General features: G+C 38.7%; 3 protein-coding genes across 6 annotated transcripts in view; 1 reads left to right on the top strand and 2 right to left on the bottom strand.

Annotated features, from left to right (window-relative positions):
* LOC138626953 (vasoactive intestinal polypeptide receptor 2-like) overlaps positions 1-19,068 on the bottom strand; it is a 33,286-nt gene extending 14,218 nt beyond the window's left edge. The window contains exons 1-4 of the mRNA XM_069708968.1: positions 18,945-19,068; positions 6,993-7,098; positions 3,972-4,085; positions 677-768 (exon numbers count right to left, since the gene is read on the bottom strand). Of these exons, the coding sequence (XP_069565069.1) occupies positions 677-768; positions 3,972-4,085; positions 6,993-7,098; positions 18,945-18,995 (363 nt within the window). The 5' untranslated portion in view covers positions 18,996-19,068. The remainder of the gene's footprint in view (positions 1-676; positions 769-3,971; positions 4,086-6,992; positions 7,099-18,944) is intronic.
* LOC138626921 (E3 ubiquitin/ISG15 ligase TRIM25-like) overlaps positions 1-22,570 on the bottom strand; it is a 188,401-nt gene that overhangs the window by 27,542 nt on the left and 138,289 nt on the right. The window lies entirely within an intron of this gene.
* Positions 22,026-22,570, top strand: part of esyt2a (extended synaptotagmin-like protein 2a) — a 33,993-nt gene continuing 33,448 nt past the window's right edge. For all 4 annotated transcript variants that reach the window (XM_069708907.1, XM_069708906.1, XM_069708905.1 and 1 more), the window contains exon 1: positions 22,026-22,163. The gene's annotated coding sequence lies outside the window, so the exon portion shown is untranslated. The remainder of the gene's footprint in view (positions 22,164-22,570) is intronic.

Here is a 22,570-nt window from a genome sequence, read left to right as displayed (position 1 = left end):
GTCTCCCTTCAAACGTACAGTTCAGTGCAAAAGTCTTCGATGTTTCTAATCAGGGAAGACGTCCCAAGTTCGTCCTCCGGCTGGACAACAAGTCCAAACATCTCAGCAGTCAGGAGGCAAAATCTTCAGGTTTCAGTTTAGTAACATTTCACAAACCAGGTACTAAATATCATGCGATATCTATATAAAGATCACATGCGTAACATGAATCTGTCTCGATGACAAAACGCCAACATTTTAACAGACAGATGCAACGCTGCTAATGACACTTCGAAATTCAATTGCTTCTTCGATACTGAAAGCTAATGTTTTAGTTTTTTTCCAACCAGACAGTTGAGAGCGCGCGCACACACACACACACACACACACACACACACACACACACACACACACACACACACACACACACACACACACATATAAATTGCTCACACGACAAATGACCACATATTGACCTTTCAAAGATGTAGTCCCTCACTGCTAGCCGCTAACTGCTGCTAATTAACAAGCAGCCCCGCAGGCGTCATTTTCAGGTTGCTAATGGTCCCGTTACGTTGCAGCTTCTCTTTCTGCTGCACAGTCAGAATTCATTAGAGCTCAGGCGACTTTTACAAACGGACAGAGAAGAGGTAAAAAAAAATTAAAAAAAGGCGGGAAATGTGGACGTTTACTGCACCTTGTCCTGGCTCGTGTCCGACCCGCACACGCTGGTTATGTTCGGGAAAACCTCCGACCATCCCGCTGATGTGCAGTTCCTGCTGATGTTACCTGGTGGAGAAGAGATGTGCAGAAAATGATCCCCAGATGTTTCAGCCACCCCCTCCAAACCTCCAGAAAACTAAGAAGAAGGAGTGACTTTAGCTAACAACACCGAGATAACTGATGGACACATTTTATTCACTTTGGATTTGATGAGAGAAGTTGAATGGGAGTCTATGGAGCCGGAGGCTTTTTGGAGCCGACCTCTAGTGGCGCTCGCTGGTATTGCAGCTGAAGACACTTCTGCATTGGAACCATTTTTCAGACCCGGAAGCTCAGAACAATTTTAGAAACAGTCTGTGGTTTTAATGCAGCTGAATTCACCCATTTAGTTTTTTTGTTTCTGTTGTTAAAACTGGAACTAGTGTGAAATATTATGGTTCATAAAGAAGCTTCTCAAAAGACGAGTAACGTAAAAATTCGAATATATTTACATTGTGGGATCATCATGTCACACAATACATTTTACAAAACACAAAGACCAACCATATTAAAACATCAAGAAAATGTTTAAACAAAAAGCAAATTCACAAGTCACATGCTGTAAAACTGACAACAATCTGCCCTCACTGTCACATTTTTAATGAAAAGTAAAGCAGAAGTGACCACTTTATTTCTAGAAGATCTTCAGGATATGAAAAGCACCCTAACGAATGCCCCGTCCTGCTGCTGTAAACCACGGCAGCGCGCTGGGAGTTCATCTCCTTGTGGAAATTTCTCAAATGGATTCGTATAAAAAAAAAGAAGAAAAAAAGCACGAACCATCGCCGGCTCGCCGAGTGGAAGTAACGCCACCACCTTTCTGCCTCGCTACACACTTCAACAAACGCTCGCTACTGAATCACAGCAGGCTGAACACAGCTGAAGCTGAGAGAAGAGAGAAGAAATGTCTAAACGGCTTTTTACTGTTGCAGCAGATTGAGGCGAAACTAACGTGAACTGCAGGGACGTCGTCGCTGTTTTCATTATGGAATCATCTGCAGATTATTTTCTTGATTGTTTAAGTTTGCAAAACTTCAGACACTTTTTTTAACCTTCACACTACTTGTTCAATAAAATAAAAATTTTTTTAGTGTCAAATCCTCATTTAAAAATATCAGGACTATCACATGTTTGGAATTATTGAATAAAAATGCTTGAAAAGGGAAAAAAAATAGCTGCTAATATTTAATAAATTGATTGTTTCAGGTAGTATATTCTGTTTGTCTGCTTCATCCATAACATACCTGAAATCCAAGTTAAAATATTTTATTTTGATGGTGGAAACTAGCAGATATTCACACGAGAAGCTGCTGCCCGAAAATGTTCAATGTTTTTTGCTTAAAATAACTCAAACAATAAATTGAACCCAAAGTAATTTTGAAGTTATATTCAAATTGCTTAATTTTATTCTGACCAACATTCAAAACACCCCAAAATATTGAGTTAACCAGTCATAAAAAACAAAACAAACAAACTATTAAATATTCACATTTGAGAGGCTGGAATAAGTGAATAAAAAAATTAATGCTTAAAAAGAAGTTTAAAAAATGTTCAAAATTATATGACTTTTATATCAATCAGCTAACTGATTAATCAACAAGTGTTTTCAGTTCAAGAGAAAACAGGTTTCACTGAAAACAACAGTCTGGAGCTGCTGAAAAATTATTATATATATTTCTCTGTTAAGCAATACCTTTAAAAAATAACTAACATTTGGTAATTTTATCCATTTTTAGGTCAAAACAAAACTTCCTTAGTGCATCTTCGACTTTTTTAGTCTCATTCCTTCGTCCAACAGCAAGACTTCAACCGTTTCATGCCCATCGGGCGTTTTTTTTTTTTTTTTTTTACTCTGAACTGTATAAAAACTTTTATTTCCACCACCCTGGAGGACCAGAAACTACACGCTTCAGGTTGCTATGAAGGAGCTGCAGAGCTGACTGTTAATTCTCAGTGGGATCATCACCAGGTGTTTTAACCTCCTGTGTGTTAATGTGGGACAAAAACTGCTGAGTTTAGTTAAACGCATCAAAGGCAAAGCAAAATACAGAGTTGAAAGTTCTCCTCTAAAATGTAAATTATTGATTAAAAAAAAGTTCAATAGGCTTAATTTATGCCAAAGGCTTTTTAAAAAAAAAATTATTATATCTTTCTTTGGGGAGGTGCGGGGGGGTGAAGGGGAACCCTCATTAATATTTTTGTTTTCTCAGCATTTTTAATTAATCTACAGAAAAACAAAATAACTCAGGAACTTCCTGCGTCTGAACATCCTGCTGAGGTTAAATATCCATCTTACATAATGGGTTTGTTTTTTGTTTTTTTGTTTTTTTTACTATTTCAGTAAAAATGCAGTAACTTTAGGGGGTTTGGATGCGTCCCAGACCGGGAAGCATCAAGCGAGGGCTTTTGGCTCCGAACGAACCGCTGGGTGATTACGTAATGTTTAGTCATCGATGTAAATCAGAGGACGAGTCAGAGCAGGAACCCAAAAAACTGCCATCTGGTCAGCGGCTGGAAAAATCTGATGGATTCAGGAGGGAGTCAAGTGACCGCACACACACACACACACACACACACACACACACACACACACACACACACACACACACACACACACACACACACACACACACACACACACTGGCTGGCTGGCTGAAGCTCATCTCTAAGTAAATAACGTGACAAGTGGTCTGCAGATAGTCGGAGGCTGAGTTAGGCTACATCCTGAGCAAGAATTTGATATTATTATTCATAATCCATCAAACACATTTCAATGCAAATCACTTCTGAAACATGCACCGTGTTGAAATATTGCACCGAAGCAAAAGTAGTAACGTAAATCTATAAAATATTTAATCAAAAGTTCAGTACAGCCACCAAAATCCTCTCGATTCATGTATTAGTAACAAAAAAAAACCAATGTAATGTGTATAAATTAAAAGCAATATTTTCGCCTTCATTAAGTAACAGACAGTAGAAACCTGATAATTACTAAATAATACATCAACATTGTAAAAATTCAGTTTTTAAGTCTGTCTAAACAATAGTCATTTATTCATATGAAACCGTTTTTTCTTGTTATAATTAGTCCTCCAGCTCATCAGAGTCATCTTTTTCTAATTTTATTCTAATTTTCTTCCTCAGCTGAGCGAGAAAAACGCAATAAAAAAACTAAAACATTGTCTTAACAGTTTTTTCAGCCATCAACTCTTCCTGAGTAAAGAGCCTACCGTTTCTGCCGAAGATTGTCTTGAGGACTCGAGGACACGGGATGGTCACGGTCTCTCCAGACTCCGCCCACTCCCAGCACGCTATCTTGTCCCAAGTTCCTTTACATCCCGGCTCTGTCAAAACCAAAAAAAGAAAACTTCATGAGTAAAAAAAAAAAACAACAGCATCTGTCATATGTTGAAAATACTAATTGGCAGCTCATATCAGTTAGTGAGCAGCTGGTTAGCTTAGTTTAGCAAAAGACAATACGTTTGGCATTTCGTTTTGTATATTCTAAATTATTTTTTGCATTGATGTTTTCTCTGGCGGTTTAGAGGTTAAGGACACGGGAGGCTTTTTCATCGTGGATCTCTAACGTAGGAACTGAAGCTCGTACTCGAACTCCCGGACAGTGAAAATGATAAATTCAGACTTGGAGCAGGAAAAAGGACGTGAAGGGAAAAAAGAGAGGAAATAACAATGAGGGCGAACGAGGACAGAAGAGGAGGGGGAGAAAAAGGAGGGGAGGGGGGGGGGGGGACGCCTGAGATGTCTCTGGGGTAAAAAATGGCCTCGAACACAGAACCAAACTCATCGGTGCGTGAAGAAAAGTCCATCTTCCCGCTAAGTGATCCAACCTTATTCTCCGTGCGCTCTCATTGAAAACATAAGTGACGACGAACCGAAAAGCACAGCGGGCACACATCTGGAGGGAAGTCCTCTTTGTCGGCTTTGTGCTCTTTTTAAAAAAAAAATATATATAATTTTTTCCATTCAATGCAAAGTAAAAGCTGACCGACTTCGATTTCATACATTTAAAGTTGAATGGTCGTCTTCAATACGAACCGCGTGACTTTATTCCATTAAGTTTGAAGTAGTAATCTGTTTTTTGCCGTACTAAATAGTGCGGTAGTCTGGAAACTGGAACGCACGGACGGTATTTGCGGTTGTTTCACATTTCGCACTGCAGCCGACAACCGTGAGGTTACAGGTTCAACTCCCTCCGAGGCCGAGCGGGCTAAATGTGAACCGTTTGAAGGCTGAACATTACTGCAGCATCGGATGAACTTCTGACAGCCTTGTTGTACTAAAACTGCTCTCCCCAGCACATTTTCCCCTGCAGAGGATTTGAGCCATGTTATTATTTTGCTCTACTTCGTGTCATTGAGCTTTAATTAACACAGCAGGGGGGAGGAGAGGGGGAGGGAGGGGAGGGGAAGGGGGGAGGTCGGCCTCCAGAACTCACATCAGTGGAGAGCAAAGTCAGGCTTGTTAACGAGAAACTCCAGCGAGTACGAACCGCGTTTGTGGCTTCGGCCTCAGATAAATAAATACAAATAAAAAGAACAGCTGAATTAAAGCATTTTTCACGGGCTTTTTGCTTCACAGATGAGACCGTCAATATCACCGTGTTGCAAATGCAGCCTGGACGTGACGGTTGTTACGTTTGCCTCGTAGACACGGACACGCGGTTAAAAGTTCAAAATAGGCGAAAGGGAAAGTTTGCTCATCTTTCTTTTGAGGTTTCAAACTAAATTAGATTCAATACGCAGTTGTGGTCTCGTTTTAAAAGACGTGGAGGGACGTTCGTTGCCGGGGTAACCATGCAAGAAGTGGGTTACATTTTTACAGTTTGGAAACTCGTCTTCAAAAAGGATAAGCCAACATTTTTTGAGAACAACAAATCTTGTGTTCACATTAAGTTTATTTCGAAGTAAAAACTGGGAGCTGAGTTCAGTTTCTTTCAGTTTCCTCCGAGGAGCTTTTTGTAGACTTCAGACCTTAACTCAGTCTCTATGTCTTTAAAAGGAAAATTTAAGCATTTTCCATTTCCAGAGACTCCACTGCCCTCGAGGTAAGAACAACGCAAACATGAATTTATGAAGTCATATTAGTTATTAACATATTCATGATTTTTTTTTTTTTTAAATATCTTGGCTTTAAAATGTGTACATAGTAGAAATACCATTAATATACCAAAGCCTGTAAAAAAACAGAATGGGAACTTTGTGATTAACAAACTGCTAAAAGTTGGGGGGCATTTAAGAATATGTAACGCCAGTTTAAGTTTAGTTTACGTCCTTGGAAAGAAAAACTCTGTATAAGAAACATACAAAACGAGTGATATACTTCTTAGGTTTAATGTTTCAGTGCAGTCATTTATCCAAAACAGGTCAGCATGCCGTATTCATTGTTTTCACAGAGTCCCAATGAATAATTGGAGGATTATCCGTACGTATTCAACGGAAACCAAAAACAAATATCCCGCAGCATCAGGACCAGATAAACTGTATGATTGCTATCTAAACTACAGAAAGAAAAAGTACGTGTTTATCATTGTTTTTGTCCGGCAGAGAAATAATCTCATTTTTGAGGATGAGATGAAACGAGTTTAGTCAATTGAGGGAAGGTTAAATCGGGTGCGTCTCATTTCCAGATTTAGATCGAATCCATTTCGTCACACAGATTTTCAGTGGATCTCCTCAATAAACGAGATTGACCTGAACTGAACTGCGGATCTTTTTTCATTTTGTGTAGAAAACTGGACAGAAAACAACCTGTGGGATTAAACCGCAGTACGAGAGCCGGTCACGTCCTCACGGCATGAATATACATGCACATACATGTAAACATTTTGATATCAGCATTCAGGCTACAGATTTCACATTTTGCAACATTTCTCCTGTTTTTAAATAATAACTTGATAATATTTCAGCCTCCCCGCAGCTTTAAAAAAATTCAACAAATTTTAAATGAATGTTTTCGAGTATGACTGGATGTAAACGGGTAAATTAGCTGCATCGGACAACCAGCTGCATTTAGTGGTTTCCATCCTGGGAGCAAATAAAATACAAAAACATTTCCAGCAGAGTTTGTGTTGAACATGCAAGTTGATCCGTTTATTCGTCGGGTCGTCCCAGACGGACGTAGAGACCCACAGAACCACAATGAAAGGGAAATAAACTGGAATTATCCTTTAAAAATCAAGCTCGGCTTCACAAAAGTGTTTACAGAGGAAGTGTTGAGTGATTATTTGAGACCTTTATGGCTGCCGGCGGCCTCCTCCTCCCGCAGCCGCTTCACACACTCCGTCTGGTCCCTCTCCACCTCCAACAGAAAGTTACAGGTCGGATGTCGGGCGTCGACCTGCAGAGAAAAATCATAAAATAAATATAATTTACGTCTTAAAGCTGCTTAAGGCGCCAGGTCTCATTATCAGCGCTCACAGTCCTGTCACAGTATTTTCGGGATCTCTATTTCGAAAAACTCTTAAAACATAGAAAAAAAAATTGCATTGTGAAAACGGGTGTCAGCAAATTAACTCTTTATGACACAGATGCGAAAAAACAAAAAAAAATGCACATTATTATATTTATTTTTATTAATACCAAACAAACTAAGGTTGGGATGACATTCCCAGAATTTTGGCTAAAACCACCTTCTCTTGCAAAAAACCAACCTGAGATTGCACGCTGATGGAAAACCTATGTGGGTTTTGTATAAAATATTAATCCTATTAAGATTACTGTAAAAAAACAAACAAAAAAAACACAACAAAAGCATAAATCATTTTTTTCATGCTTAAATGACAAGTTTCTGCTTTATCTGATATATTTAAGAACCTGTAAGATTTCTTGTCGTCCCATTTAGAAATGGAAAGTCCTGAACATACAGTCACAATACTCCCTCAAACCATCAAAGCAAAACGCCTGCAATCAAAGGAGGTTCCTTCCACAAGCTGAATATATTTTCTCTTTTTTTTCTTCTTTTTTTTTTTCACTGTTTATGTTTAATTATTTATTCTTTCATTTGTTTTTGGTAACGGGGTGCAGGAACGTATTTCGAGCCAGTAAACGGGGGGAAAGTCAAGGTTATGAATGACGGTTGAAAACACAGGGTCAAGATAAGCTGCTTAAACCAACCAGCCAACACTCCCTGTGTGTGTGTGTGTGTGTGTGTGTGTGTGTGTGTGTGTGTGTGTGTGTGTGTGTGTGTGTGTGTGTGTGTGTGTGTGTGTGTGTGTGTGTGTGTGTGTGCGTGCAGATGAATTAATAGTGTGTGAGCTGCATAAATCCTGCAGAGGAAATGCTGATGCTCTGCCAAACAAAACTTGACAGATAACTAACAACACGTACAGTCTGTGTTTTCCACTGCAGAGTGTGTGTGTGTGTGTGTGTGTGTGTGTGTGTGTGTGTGTGTGTGTGTGTGTGTGTGTGTGTGTCCTTCTGTGTGTTATACTGTTTGTAATAAAGAATTACTCTATGATCGGATTTCAGCAGTAATACTGACTCATGTAAACACTGTAGTCTCGTTATATCAGTGTTACATGAGAAATATTCTTACGTCACACAGAGCAAAAGAATTAATTAAAAAAGGTGTTGTTTGTGGTTTTTTCCATGGCAGGATTAATTCTTATAAAAAAAAAAAAAAGAACTGATTTAGGAGTCTGATTTAGTTCTACGTTCCCGACAGGAAGTTAAGATCCTTCTTATTTGAGCAAATCAGTGTCCAGGGACGGTGATGAAATCTAATACTTAAAGCTTAATGTCATTTTTTATTCTATTTGAGAGTTTTATTTAATTTAGTCTTTTAATTTATACAATTTAGTCTGTCTTATTCGTTAGCATATTCTTACACTGTTTTCGCATTTTATTTACTCGGGTTAAATTTTATTTCTATTTAAAGTGCCATACCAATAAAGTCTTATTAAAAGGTGTAATTTGTAAGACTTGAATCCAAGCGGCGACCAGCAGCGACGTCACCCGTTGGATTTTGAGAGCTGCCGTTCTGAAGTTTGGATTTTGGCCGTCGCCATCTTGCTACTTTTGGAGCCAGAAGTGACCATATTTGGAAGAGAGGGGGGAGGAGCAAAGGCTGGATCCGACTGGAACTGATTGGGAACCCGAGGACATTACACCCCGCCCAACGATACCTGGAAACCTGACTGCTACCACAGAGGCCTGTCAATCAAACAGACCCCCCGCCCCCCCCAAAAATACAGCTTTTTGAGGCCTAATATCTAATTTTATTACTGGATTATTTTCAGGTGGACCACCAGAAGTATAATAAGAAGGAATTACTAACGACACCTTAATGACTTGTAGAAAAAATGTACTGCCTTTGTATTTGATGAGAGAACTCGAATGGGAGTCTATGGAGCCAAAGCCTTTTTGGAGCCGACCTCTGGTGGCACTCGGTGGTATTGCAGCTTTAAGTACTTCTGCATTGATCTCATTTTTCAGAACCAGAAGCGACATTCACTTTTATATCCAGTCCACGATTACATCCCATTTCGTTTTGTACATTTTGGTTCTTTTAACCATCACCAGAAAGCGTACGTGTTTAACTTGTATTAAACTACCAGCAGCTTCCTCAGTCACTTAAAAAGTAGTTTTCAGATTGCAGAGAACACAGTTCAGCTATTTTTTCCACCTACATGTTAAGTTATCTTGCCAATAATGAGATCAACAGTTTTTTGGGGAAATAGCTCCAATGTCCTGCCATCTTTCACTCAAATCCTCCCGGACAGAACGCGGCTCTTCATCCCCTGGCCAGAGGTCGAGGCTGGTCGGCGTCCAGACAACACACAAATATACCAAACATGAACACGAACACGCATGAATCACGAGCGCCAAATAAACGGAGGCCGAGCAGCAACTTTGATGCATCAATCTGCAAAAAAACTCTCCGACTTTGTCTCCGAATCAGTTGAACGGAACCTCAAACTGAATGTGGACCTGCAAAGACTGGACATCAGAGACTGCTTACACGAGCTTGCAGAGATTTTTTTTTTATGGTCTTTGAGAGTCAGTCCCAAAAGGTCACCTGTCAATCAAACATTTGACTTATGACTGCTACCATAATGATTTTTCTTGTCCCGGTGATTGTTTGAAGTTAGAAAAAAAGCTTTTAACAAATTGGATACACCAGGCTAAATCACTGGTGCGTTGCAGGAGCCGGCGGAACCCTCATTTATTTACATGTGAATGCGGGGGGAGATTTATTTTATGGCTGGATGGAGACATGCAGCTCGGATCTGTTTCTCTCGCTCGCACACTGAAGCCAATCAGTCTTTGTCAAACGTTTGCTTTTTCGCGGTTACTACCAACAGTACTTTCCTCGTCCTCTTCACTCCTCTCTCTCTCACCCTCTGCTTCTCATCTCCTTCTGGTGTTTTGAAGTCAGAGTCACTTCTCAAAAGGTATTTTGTTCCCACACCTGTCTGAGACCAGCGTGTGATACAGAATATGTAAACAGAGGCAAACATATTTATCATAATAGTGGATGTTTGCAGCAGCCGGTTCCAAATGTTTCATGCTTAAAAAGTTCTGTGTCAGACAAATATTGAAAAAAACCCTCCTCTGTGGTTGTCAGTAGGGAGTTTGCTGCAATGAAGATACGGTAGTCTGAACGTGCTGTCAGGAAGCAAAGTGATAAAACTGCTGCTTCGCTTGTGATAAGAGCGCACGAGCTCACAGAAAACAACAGGTGCAGGTGTTTGGATATTAATTAACAAACACGGTGTACATAAAAACAGACACAGTCTCCAGGTCTGAATAGTAAAGCCAATGGATAAGTGCCTTAATGTGCAATACCACTGATGGCCACTAGGGGCTGGCTCCAACAAACCTCTGGCTCCAATAGGCTCCCGTAAAAAAAAAGAAGCAGCATCAACTTCTTTGATGAGATCAAGTTATTATGGTGTCTTTAGCTAAATTCCCTCCTTCTGATCAGTGTTGCGGTGGTCCTTCTAAAAATAATAATACCATCATTAAATTAGATGTTAGTCCTCAGGGTTGTGTTTGGGGGCGGGTCTGTGTTGATTGACATGTCTGGGGTGCAGGTAGGTGGGGCACAACGTCCTTGTGGTTCTCACCATATTCGGTATATAAAGGTGGACGTAAGGTTCCGGGTCTGAAAAGTAAAGTGTCTTAAGCTGCAATACCACCGAGTGCCACTGGAGGTCGGCTCCAAAAAAGCTTTCGGCTCCATAGACTCCCATTCAACTTCTCTCATCAAATACAAAGTCAATAATTTTTTTTAACAAGTCATTATGGTTTTGTTAGAAAAAGTCGCTCCTTCTTATCAGGTCCCCAGTGGTCCATTTGAAAATAATCCTGTCATTAATTAGATATTAGGCCTCAAAAAGCTGTGATTTTGGGGGGCATGTCTGGTTTGATTGACAGGCCACAAACATGCCTTATTCAACACATTTCCACAAACTGTAGACAAACACAGTGTCTGGAAATACTGACGGTAAGTCTGCAATTTAATAATCACTAAATCTTCCTAAAAAAGAGCTTCACACTGTGGAAAAGAGTTTAAAGCAGAGAGTCGACTGAGGAACACGCCGGTCCCACCGATGGGCCTGCGAAGCCTCCTCCGTCACAGACGGCGCATAAACTTTAAGTGTAAGTTATGCAGTCGTGAAAAAAAACAAAACAAATGAAGCACGAGAGCCTCCGAGAAGCAGCGGCGGACACTCAACAGATACCTGCTGCTCATACAGCCATGTTTGACAAGCTGGAAACACCAACTTCCTTCTTGTAAAACACCTAAACGTTTATCTGGCTGCAAAACAAATGCAGCACACAAGTATTATTAAATGTCTGGATTTTTTGTGTCCATCAACTATAAAAACACTACAAAGATTAGCAGAAGAGTCATAACATCATTAACATCATTGGTCACACCTGCATTTAATGGACCATAAATGTCTCTAAAAATCTTGTTTTAAAAGAGGTTTATTCAGATTTAGGTAGGTAGGTAGGTAGGTAGGTAGTTACTTTATTAATCCCCGAGGGGAATTTTTTTTCGCTACAGCAGCATACAGAAGCAATAAGATAATAATAGAAATAATAGAATAAAATAATAGAATAGAATAATAGAAAAGCAATAAAATAGCAGTAAATAGCAGTAAAAAATATATAAATATAAAATATAAAATGCAGTTTATACAGTACATTATATATCTATATATATTATATACAAACAAACCAAGAAACACAGTCAACAGTGTTATTGTACTGTGATGGATTTTGCCAGAGGTGAGTTATTGTAAAGTCTTATGGCAGTGGGCAGGAATGATCTCCTGTATCTGTCCTTGTGACAGCGGAGCTGGAGGAGTCTTTTAGAGAAAGTGCTCCGCTGTCCCTGCATTTATGTTGCGTTCAAACAGGTATTTCCTATATCGTATTTACCGTGTACACAGGACAAGTCCATATGAACGGCGCCCTCTTGTGGTATTCACGTCGGAATTCTATATTTTCTACAAGCCTCGAGTTCACAAGTTGTGACGTTGTTTGCTGACGTTTAAAGAAAGGTCAGAGGTCATGGAAGTTCATGTTTGGTTGGATGGATGTTCAGCTAATACATGTATATTGTAATTTTAGTCACGTAGAGTTCATCTTCGTAACTTAGATAATAGCCTACGTCTGAGGAAAACGTTTATCTTGCCAATGGACTCCGTGACTTTACATTTCCTGCATTATTTTATCTGCCTGCTAGCGTGTTAGCCTCCGTGGCTTCTGGACGCCCTCCATGTTGCCGTTGCACAGAAACAAAGCTTTTACAAGTATAAAACAAAAACTGAGGAACAAACTGTCATCATATATTAATGTCATCATGTTTCTTTTTAGCACAATGAAAAAAAGAAGGCCGAAGAATAAGAGAACAAATCACTAATTTAAGTGGAAATTAATTCATAGTGGTGGAGGATAGTGACTTGAAACAAATTGCCTCATCAGGAAGAAGGTAGGCCGAAACCCATATTTAATTTTGTCAATAAATCTGACCCCTAATCGTACATTTACTGGCCAACTACAGAAAAAAATTAGATTTTTTTGAAAATCGAAAGTTGTCTGAAAGTCTTTATCGTTTGAGTAATATAAAATACATCCTCCACAGCCTTAAAGTGGATGTTTTACAGGCATTTTTCTCGTATCTGGTCAACAGTAACTCAAAAATAAAGATGCTTATCAGGAAAAAGACAAGCAAAAAAAAAAAGACCCCAGCTAGAGTTTAAATCTAAATAAACATCAGACTCCGTGCTTGTGGGCAATCATGTCTATTAATAATGTGCCGTGTGAAATTCTGGCAGTCTTTAAATCCTAATTTCTCCCTGAGCTGAACTTTTGACAGGCTTCGTTTAAGATTTAGTGCCTTGCTCGAGGGCGCTCCGCGGGGACGGTGATGAAGAGGAGGACCGCTGCTGCTCGTTCATTTCTCCAGCTGGTCCCTTTTCGGTAACAAGTGCACTTTTCTGACCTTTAGGCCACAGCCGCCCCAGATCTGAGGCATAAAAATACAAAAAGACTCTGTAAGGATCGGCACAGATGACTGTCGACCTCCGATTCGGCCTCGAAGCGCCGCTCCACCCCGGATTCGCCATCTGCTTCAGGGTTTTTTCAGTGAAATCAGCATAACGTCATTGTCTTATGTCAGAGCAGATGTACTAAACCTAAACTTACTTCTTGGTAGTGTGTTTGGGTTTATAATCCCGCTGCAGTCGATAGTACCTCCAGAAAATCTTGCAATCGCGATAACTAACGCAAATTCAAGCGATCTCCCAACATTTGCTGGGAGCTTGCAATTTTTTTAGCAAATTCTTCCGCCAAAAAAATATTGAGTCAAAAGAAAGCTCTGCTGAAAGTATTACGGCATAAAAGTATCTTCACATAACTATTTTCCCCATTTACAATTAGCACAGCTCTGCACCGGGTATCACGGGAAAAACGTGAAATAGACACGCTGGTCCACCGCACCAAAACGTGAGATAGTCACGCCTTACGCTGTCTTGGCGGGAAAGTTACACGTTTTCCTGTTTGAGGACGAAAATGAAAAACTGCTGCATGCTTAGACCCGTGAGATTTATAGGAATATGTTTTGGGTTTGGAAACAAAGAACAACTCATGAAAGCATCGTTACCTCCTGGAATCGAACCTCATTGGCCACATAAAAATGTCCTTTGACATTATATGGGAGTATAAGTTTCACGCTTTTTAAAACATGTAGCTTTGACACTTAGATGGCTCCAAAGCGTGGCTTTACATCGCAATTTTTTAGAAAAGTCGGCGCAAAAATCGAACACACATAAAAAAATAATTAAAAAAATAAATAAATAAACGCAGTAAAAAGTACAAAAAGATAAAAAAAACAATTAATTTCCCCCAAAATGTTGAACTACTCCTTCAACACAGTTCGGTGCGCAAATTACACATTTTAATTGTGACAGTTCCCGTTTTTTTTTTTTTTATTTGTAAGAATTTCATTTAAAATTCTCATCGTGGCTGCAGTTACAATTAAAAACAAACCGCTTTACATTTATCTCAAACACTGTACGATACTAAAGAATTTAAACTTTTTTGGTCCACGAAACAAACGCATGCTTTCAATTACCAAAAAGGAAACAGGGGAGCCCACGACTCAGCAGTGAACTGACCACGGGGGCTATAGATCTATAGATCTATAGATTTCCATATGAGAGATGAAGCTTTCTGCCCCCTCATACTGCTATTTACATCACTTACTACTGGCTGCCTTCGTCTACAATAGGATAAAGAGTCACGCTGATACGGAAAGACGTCTCGCGTTATATTTAAACTGCAAGCGCTTTGAATTTCACTATGAAAGTTTGTGTCTTTAGATCTTTGAGGCGAGATGTTACGCTGATAAAACTTCAAAGTGTTACTTCACTCTTTATGTCTATTTGGAGAAACAAGCTGCAGGCAGTTTTTTTCCTTCAGATCTCTCGTTTCGAAGAAGGTACATGTAGGTTTGCATGCTGTAATAGTGGGAGTTTTAATAAGCAAATTATTGGATGAATTTTGTAATATTGTGGGTGTGGTGTTGTTTTTGTGGAAGCTGAGCCTCCTATCGATCCCCCCTGGAGGTGAACATGACTGCTCTCTATGTCGGCACTATTTTATGATTACAAACAGGAGATGCTTACAACACATCGAGTGGTATGAAATTAAAAAAAATAAAAAAAAATTTTTTTAAATGCAAATATAGAGAAACATTGGAAAAACATGAAGGTGTTTGACTGATGTAAAGATCCACATTCAGTCTCTGGCCAAACTTTTAGATCGCTTTCACACCTGGAGATTTAAATCATTTGGTTTCAATCCAGGAAATGACCAAAAAAATAAACTTGAACTTTTTACAAAGTACACTTTAAACCCTTTTCAAACTCTGATGTCTCTGCATCGAGCACGTTTTAAAGCTGTCATTCGAACTCTGTTGCAAACTGAACAATCAGACTAAAAACCACAGACTGGTTTTAGCAGCTACTGGACATTGTAATAATACGTGACTCTAAACGCTTCTTTTTAAACTGAAGTAATATTTAAATGGTTGAATCTATGTCCAAATTCACCCATCGAACATTTATCAAGAATGGGGAAATTAGCTACAGAAACCAAAACCATTTTTTATTTTGTGTAAAGTTGGGCATTTTTACATAGGGGGGTCTGTAGACAGCGGTGAAGTCTGGCCAATCAGAAGACAGAAACAGCTGCCATGTTTTCACAATGATTCTTGTTAACAGGGAGACGTTTCGATGGGGTCTTCAGGATTCTTGAGCTGTGTACTTTTATTTTATTTCGTCTTTATTCAATGTTACTTCAGATGCAGGGAGTTGAAATTGAGTTTTTTTTTCTTCCTTCTGCGTTTTTTTTGGGCAAAGAATTATGTGCAAATTAGCTCGACCCACAATAGTACAAAGGTATTTCACATGCTGCGCACAACACACTGTTTCCTTTCTTAATTGGCGTGAAGAGATTATCCTGAAATCAGAAGCCTGAGAGACTTTAAAAAAAAAAAAAAAATTTATTCTCATCTGTCATAAATTGCTGAACCGCTTCATCGTGTTTCTCGATGCAAAATGCACAGATTCTTTGACCCCGTTTTACTGAAATGGCGTCACACAAAACGATAACACGAACTCACTTCATCCGTCGCAAACGTTGAGGTTCACTCTCTGCTTAAGGTGTGTAAAGAATCACACTGTTAAAAAAAACGTGGAAGTCTGGTGTTGACTTTGATCAAGCGATGAAACTGGGATTACTTACTCACGAAGTTTTACAACTTATCTGTGCTTCATGCACGTCACGGTGCTGCGCACTGTTCCCGCGCAACAGGAGCAGTCACTGACTTTTTTTTTTTGCGATGTTAACATTCATGCTGCTCATATTATTAGGTAGGGCTTATTCTCCAGCTGTAAATAAGTTTTCTTTCTTTTGGCTTTCTTGCTGGTTAGATGCAAACAGCTTTTCCCCCTCGATTGTAATCTAATTAATTATAATTAGATTTCAGTTCATACAAAACACCAGCTGTTCGAGCTGTTAAAAGAGAAAGTAAAAGAGAACCCATCTTAGCACATTTGCATTGACTTCTTGTCGCTTTTGGAATTGATTTTGTTTACATTTTTGTTTTTTAGTTTGCAATGGTTCTCAAAGTTTTAGCATCGACTGCCCTTTCGTCCACGAGTCCAAAGCAACATTTTGGGTGGTTACACAGAAATGCATTTATATTTTTTCCTGAGTTTTGCCTCCAACTTTTGGTCAACTTCAAAAGGAACATAAATGATGGAAAAAAAATGACGGGTTTCTTTCCTCCTTTCCTGAATAAAAACAATTGTTTTGCAGATGTGTGGTAGCACATTTCTCAAACTGAATCCGAGCATCTGTTCCCTCCTGTTCTGCCAAATCATATCACACAAAAAAAAAAAATTAGCACAGACAAGTTGACGTGAGAGTGTTGGCAGGATGAAAGGTTTTCTACACGACTCCTCCTCTGCCTCTCATCAGAACACAACACAGTTTGGACCGGCACCAAACATCCTGCTGCCCGTGTGCAGACGGATGAGCTTGATATGCCGCCGTGGCCGACGGCCCTCTCACACCTGAGTCCCTGCTGCGCTCCAAATTAAGGAAACGCAGCTTCATCGACTCCTAATTATCCTCGTAAATTGTCAGTCTGTGTTGCATCAATGTGCTGAGTTAAAGTCGATGGTAGTTCTGTGTCCAACCCGGTATCACGACAAAGCGTGAAATAGACACGCCGGTTCCACTACGGCAAACAACTAAAAAACTTGAGATAACCACGCTTTGGGCCGTCAAGGTGTAAAAGTTACACGTTTTGTAATGCGTGAAACTTACACGCACCTAAATGTCATGTCATTATCAGTCATATGAGACCAATACAAAGGGACATTTTTTTTGCAGATATTAGTGGCAGACTGGCCATACAGGATGATGTAGTTTGAATCCAGGAGGTGGCAATGCTTTTCTTGAGTTGTTTTTTTTGTTTGTTTCCGAACTCCAGCCACGTGTTTTGATTTGCTAAAACTTTCATTTTCCTGTAAATCACACGGCTGTAAGTATGCAGTGGGTTTCATTTTCGTCCACTACAGGAAAATGTGAAACTTTCACGCCTCGACGGCCCAAAGCGTGACTATCTCACGTTTTGCTGCAGTCGCTTTGGTATCCGTCCATCCTTCCAAAGTGCCCCGAGGAAATACCGACACTGGATTCCTCCTGTAAAAATCGAAGGGGCGAGTGATATTGCAGAGGGATCAGCGCTCGAGCCAAGGTTTATTTTTTTGTGTATTTGGGGTGGCAGCGTTCACCAGTTAGATGATTAAACCCTCAAATTTGTTTTGGGTGATGTGAACATTTCTACAGCCCAGTCAGCTTTTAGGAAAAGAGGCTTAAGGAGAGAGAGACAGAAGAGAGACGAGAGCACTGCCAGTGTTTATCCTGCGAGGTGGAACAACACAGGAAACGGACACATAAAGTGTGAAGGACGGAAAAATAAAAGTGGGGTAATATCTGAGGCATTGCTTTAAAAAGAAACCAACCAAAATAGAGTATTTCAGCAAATGATCTTAATTAATGAACACATAGATGATAGAAGACGATTCAGCAGTGAAAATTATTCTGGTTATTGATTACCTGCCACTTATTTTCATGATTAATGAATCTATCATTCTGCTAATAAAATGTCTGTAAACAGTAAAAGTTGATGACTTCAGATGTCTTGTTTAGTACCGAGATATATTCAGCCTAACAGAAGATCTTCACATTAGACTGTTCTAGCTCTTTTTTTGTGTTAATTTGTTCATTATTTATTTGACTTGCTTGAATCGTCCAATTAACAGGGAAGAATAAAAAAATAAAATAAAAAAAATTCAGTTCATGGTCCTACAATTCACAAAATATAAAATTCTACTCCCATTTTGTTTTGTATATTCACCTAAAAATGATTAATTTATGAACAAATCAGTTCATAAATCGATTAATTATTGGAGCTTTGGGTAGAGTTTTGACAGAAAGGGTCCAAAGTTTTATACAGGACTACATTTCTACAATTAATTAACATAAACACAATTTAATATCACATCATGCTTTAATCGAGTAGAGCTGGAACCATTTCTATATCTTTAGTCAAACATTGTGTAAACAGATTAATCAACTAAAGTCATTTACAGTCAAAAATCTGCAGCTTTTTAAAAATTATTAATATGACAGTAAAACTTAATATATTTGGACTCTGGATATTAATCAGACAATAAAATGAGGGCTGCAAGAAATTCTTGTTTCGTATCCCAACTTTCACAGATAATTCAAATTAGAATTTGGGGATTTAGTTTTTCTTGCATTGACTTCTAATATTACTGGAAATATCAAAATGGTTGCTGTTTAAAGTTGCTGCCAAATCGATTAATCGACATTTCCTTGATGTTTTCCCTCCATTTTTTAAAATATTTTATAACCCAAACATTGCAGAAAATATTGAGCATATTAACTGACAATGAAACTGGTTAAAGGGATAACTGCACTAAAAGAGACCAAAATAACTTACATCAAGGTGTGCAGAGCTTTATTATTGCTGTAAAATACCACAGTATGTTTGAATGAGTCATTTGAGTCACTAAAACACCTGTGAACACCTTTAAAAAAAATAAATAAATACAAAAAAAAAAGACTCACCACGAGCGGACACGTCGAGAGACAAACGCTGAAGAGGAGCAAACTTTTCATCTTTTATTCCTCAGGTAGAAGCCAGTCGGGTGTCCTCGGGTTAAAAACACTTCATTTAAACTCCTCTTCGGACTTTTTCATGCCGGTAAAAACAAACAAACAAAAAAAAAAAACACATCAAAATGGTTTTTTTTTTTTTTATTAAATCCATTAATGAAAAAAAAACAAAAAAACGCGCATGAATTAATAAAAAAGCCGAGCCTGAGTCGTGTTGTATCCACTGGTCGCTTCCACTCATCTGAATGTGCCGAGAAGGACCAGCTCCACTCAGCTGACTTCTGCTGCTGCCAAGTTCACTGTTGATTAGCAGCTACACTTCCGGTAGGGACTTTCAAAATAAAAGCTACACCGGGGGATTGCAGTTATACTATAGAATCAATACAGTGTCCAGTTTCTTTTAGAAAATTGGATGTAGGAAGACGAATCAAACTATTGCACCAAACTATGACGTTCACAGATCAGTAAAGCTTTTCATGGAAACTCCCAATTTTCTGTCAATTTTCTGGGGGAACAGAAAGAAGTTGAATGGAGTCAAAAGGGCGGGTAAGATGGGGACAATGTTTTTTGTTGAGGGCAAGTCACCAAAGGTAGACGGTGAAATTTACCATATTTAAATGATAACAGTTGATAAATGTGCTCATATATTTGCTATTAATTAATCAAGACTAGATCTGATAAAGAAAAAATCAAGATAAAAATGAAACCGTATAATTTTTTTTTGTTTACAAAGGAACTTTTCTCAAGTGGCTGAAAAGGGATTGAAATCATAAAAATGTGTTCAGGATGAAGTGCCTTCCTTTCAGAGCAGCAGCGTACATCACGGAGAACTTCATCAGCTTCGAGACTCTTTGGACTCAAAGCCTGTAAAACACTCCGTTTTATTTACATTATCATCAACAAGGAAAGTGTGAGGTTACTTTTTTTCATCCCTGAAAGCATCTTTATGTCATTAAAAAACTATCTTTCTGTAGTTATAATAAAACATAAATGATATCCAACCCTTTCAACATTTCAAATGTTTATTAATTATGAAATTATTGCCCTTTTTGTAAAATATATTTTGTTGTATAAAAACCAGACTGACAAGAATAAAGTCTTCAAATTCCTCAAATCAGACCTATTATGTAAAATTGAAGTGCTCCGTTCACTTAAAACTGCAATAACTTACTTTTTTCTTTTTTTTTTGAGCAGCAGAGCAGCAGAAACAACTTTTAAACACAACATTGACAAAAACGTTTTCTTTTCCAGCTGATGCTGCTCATCGACACCTGCAGCAGTCGCAGAGCAACATTATCCTCCATTTGATAAATTGTTGAAGTCCAACAGTATATTCACAGCTCTGCCACCTCCGGAGGGAATTCACTGTCTCTTTTAAGCTGCTAAATGCTCCAAGATGTTCACTGGGTCGTCGCTAACTGCAGTTTAACAGCTTACAGCGTGTTTTTTTTGTTTTTTGTTTTAAAACAGTTTCACGCTGAAGCCAAAAACAACACAAAAGAGCTTTCAGAGGGAACCGAGGCAGGACAATTGTATGTAAAAAAAAAAAGAATAATAATTTTTTAAGAGTTGAAAATAATGAGCCGACAATCACTGCGATGCTCGGCAGAGTTACGTAGAGCTGTAGAGAGACAGGTGATGATTCTCTCAGTAATATTTGAAGGTTATTGGACTGAAAAGTTGAATAAACTGAGCTGAAATACAAAACATTTTGTTCACTTGGTGTTTTGTTCAGAAGGTCAGAACAAAAAAAAACGGCGCCAACATAACCGCCGTGATTTAGTTTCATTCTCAACAGTTATCTAGCACACTTTAAAAAAAAGAAAGAAATGAATGACAACAATTTGTGTCCAAAAAGACAACAATTTTGATCAAAACGTTAACTTTTTATTTCCCTCAGAGCTTTTTTTAAACATTTTTTTTAAAGCAGACTCCACATTTGGTGGCGATGCTTCAGTTTTCAAACACTTTCATGACATCTAGTGGAGAGAAAAGATGGCAGCATGCTCTAAATCTAGTTATATTTCTTAAAACACCTGCATGGCTTAATTTTTCCACTGCAGACTACAATGAGGTTTAAGCTTTCTGCATTACAGGTAACAATAGGATGAAAAAAGTCAAATTTAAAAGGGGAAAAGTAGTATTAAATAGATCTGGACACCAAATGAAGTTTTGAAACGGTCACCAAGACATCGTGGTAAAAGTTTTCCATCAGTTTAAAACCTCAGATCAGATTTGTGAAATATTGTATTTTTTTAATTGGAGATGGAGAAACAGGGAGACTGCACTGTTTTAGAAAAAAAAAATTATGCATCCCATTATCTCATTGGACCGGGTCTCTGTAAGAAAAACAAAACTATTTATTTAGACTGAAATAGATTAACAGAGAAACCACCAAAGATGGTTTTAAATGTCCATTTTTAGATATATTAAATTTGTGAAAACACAACCCCAAATAGCCAATTGTTTAAACCCAGTTTTGTAGCATTACTTATATTAGTACAAATGTAAAAAAAGGGGGTATATGACTGCATGTTCTCTACCCACACCAAATAAAACCACATTTTTCTTAAAAAAAACAACAACAACACACAAACTTTTGTCAAGTTTTTCTTCTGTTTGTAAAAATAGCAAAAATGGGTGAAGTTAACTGGCTTTTCATTTATTTTTTTTACAATACAATTTTCTTCAAGAAAGCCAAACTACAAAGTGCTATAAGTAAGTGCCATTTTAAGTGCTATTATTATTATTATTATTATTATTATTAAAAGTGCTCCCTATTCAAGGTGAAGTCGGAGGAGGTTGATACAACTTTCGATTAAAAAAAACAAAAAAAAACAGTATTTAAGTGTGTCAAATTTGAAATATATGAAAATAAAACCTTTATTTTTTTAAACGCCTCCTTCCGCTGTCCCATGTCGTTTTGTTTCCCCGCCACAAGATGGCGCCCGGGCCTGTTGCCGTGTTCGCGGTTTGGCGCTCCCTCCCCTCGTCGGAGTCTGACCTCTTTCCCGCGATGACAGCTTCCTGCGGGCTCGGGTCGGATGTGCCGAAGAGGGAAGGAGGGCTGTCAGAGTTTAGCGGGTCGGAATGCAGTGAACCAGCCAAGGAGGAGTGAGCTGTAGTTTATTTTGTTTTCAACAGGAGAGCGAATGTCTCGGGCGGAAACCGGTGAGTCTGCTGCTCCTTTGTCGTAGAAGCGAAGAAGAAGAAGAAGAAGAAGTTTTCCTCGTTGGTGTTGTGGTTTGTGCGCAGTACTGGAAAAAAAAAAAAAAAGAGTCGTAGCCTTTTAATACGTGTCACTCTGTGGCGTCATGACAGACTCCGTTCAAAAAATCTGCGCATTAAGAGTCGCTTCACTTACCGGTGAATTTACACACACCGTAACCGACCTTTAAAGTACTTGCCGGGTTTTGTCATCGGTGCTCTACTATTCGGCGTCTACGCATTCAAATAAAACAACACATTTGTCAGTGAAACCTCTACTTTCCTAACTGCTTTACGCTTGTCCGTTGCCATCGACGGCGGTTGTGTTTGGCCAGCAGGAAATTGGGGTGAGGCACTTTTCAAAGTTGAAG

The sequence above is a fragment of the Brachyistius frenatus genome, unplaced genomic scaffold, assembly GCF_029030835.1.
Source record: "Brachyistius frenatus isolate BFR_SWC_R1_liver_20210118 unplaced genomic scaffold, ASM2903083v1 Contig_79, whole genome shotgun sequence".
NCBI lineage: Eukaryota > Metazoa > Chordata > Actinopteri > Embiotocidae > Brachyistius > Brachyistius frenatus.
This window is presented reverse-complemented; position numbering and strand designations above follow the sequence as displayed.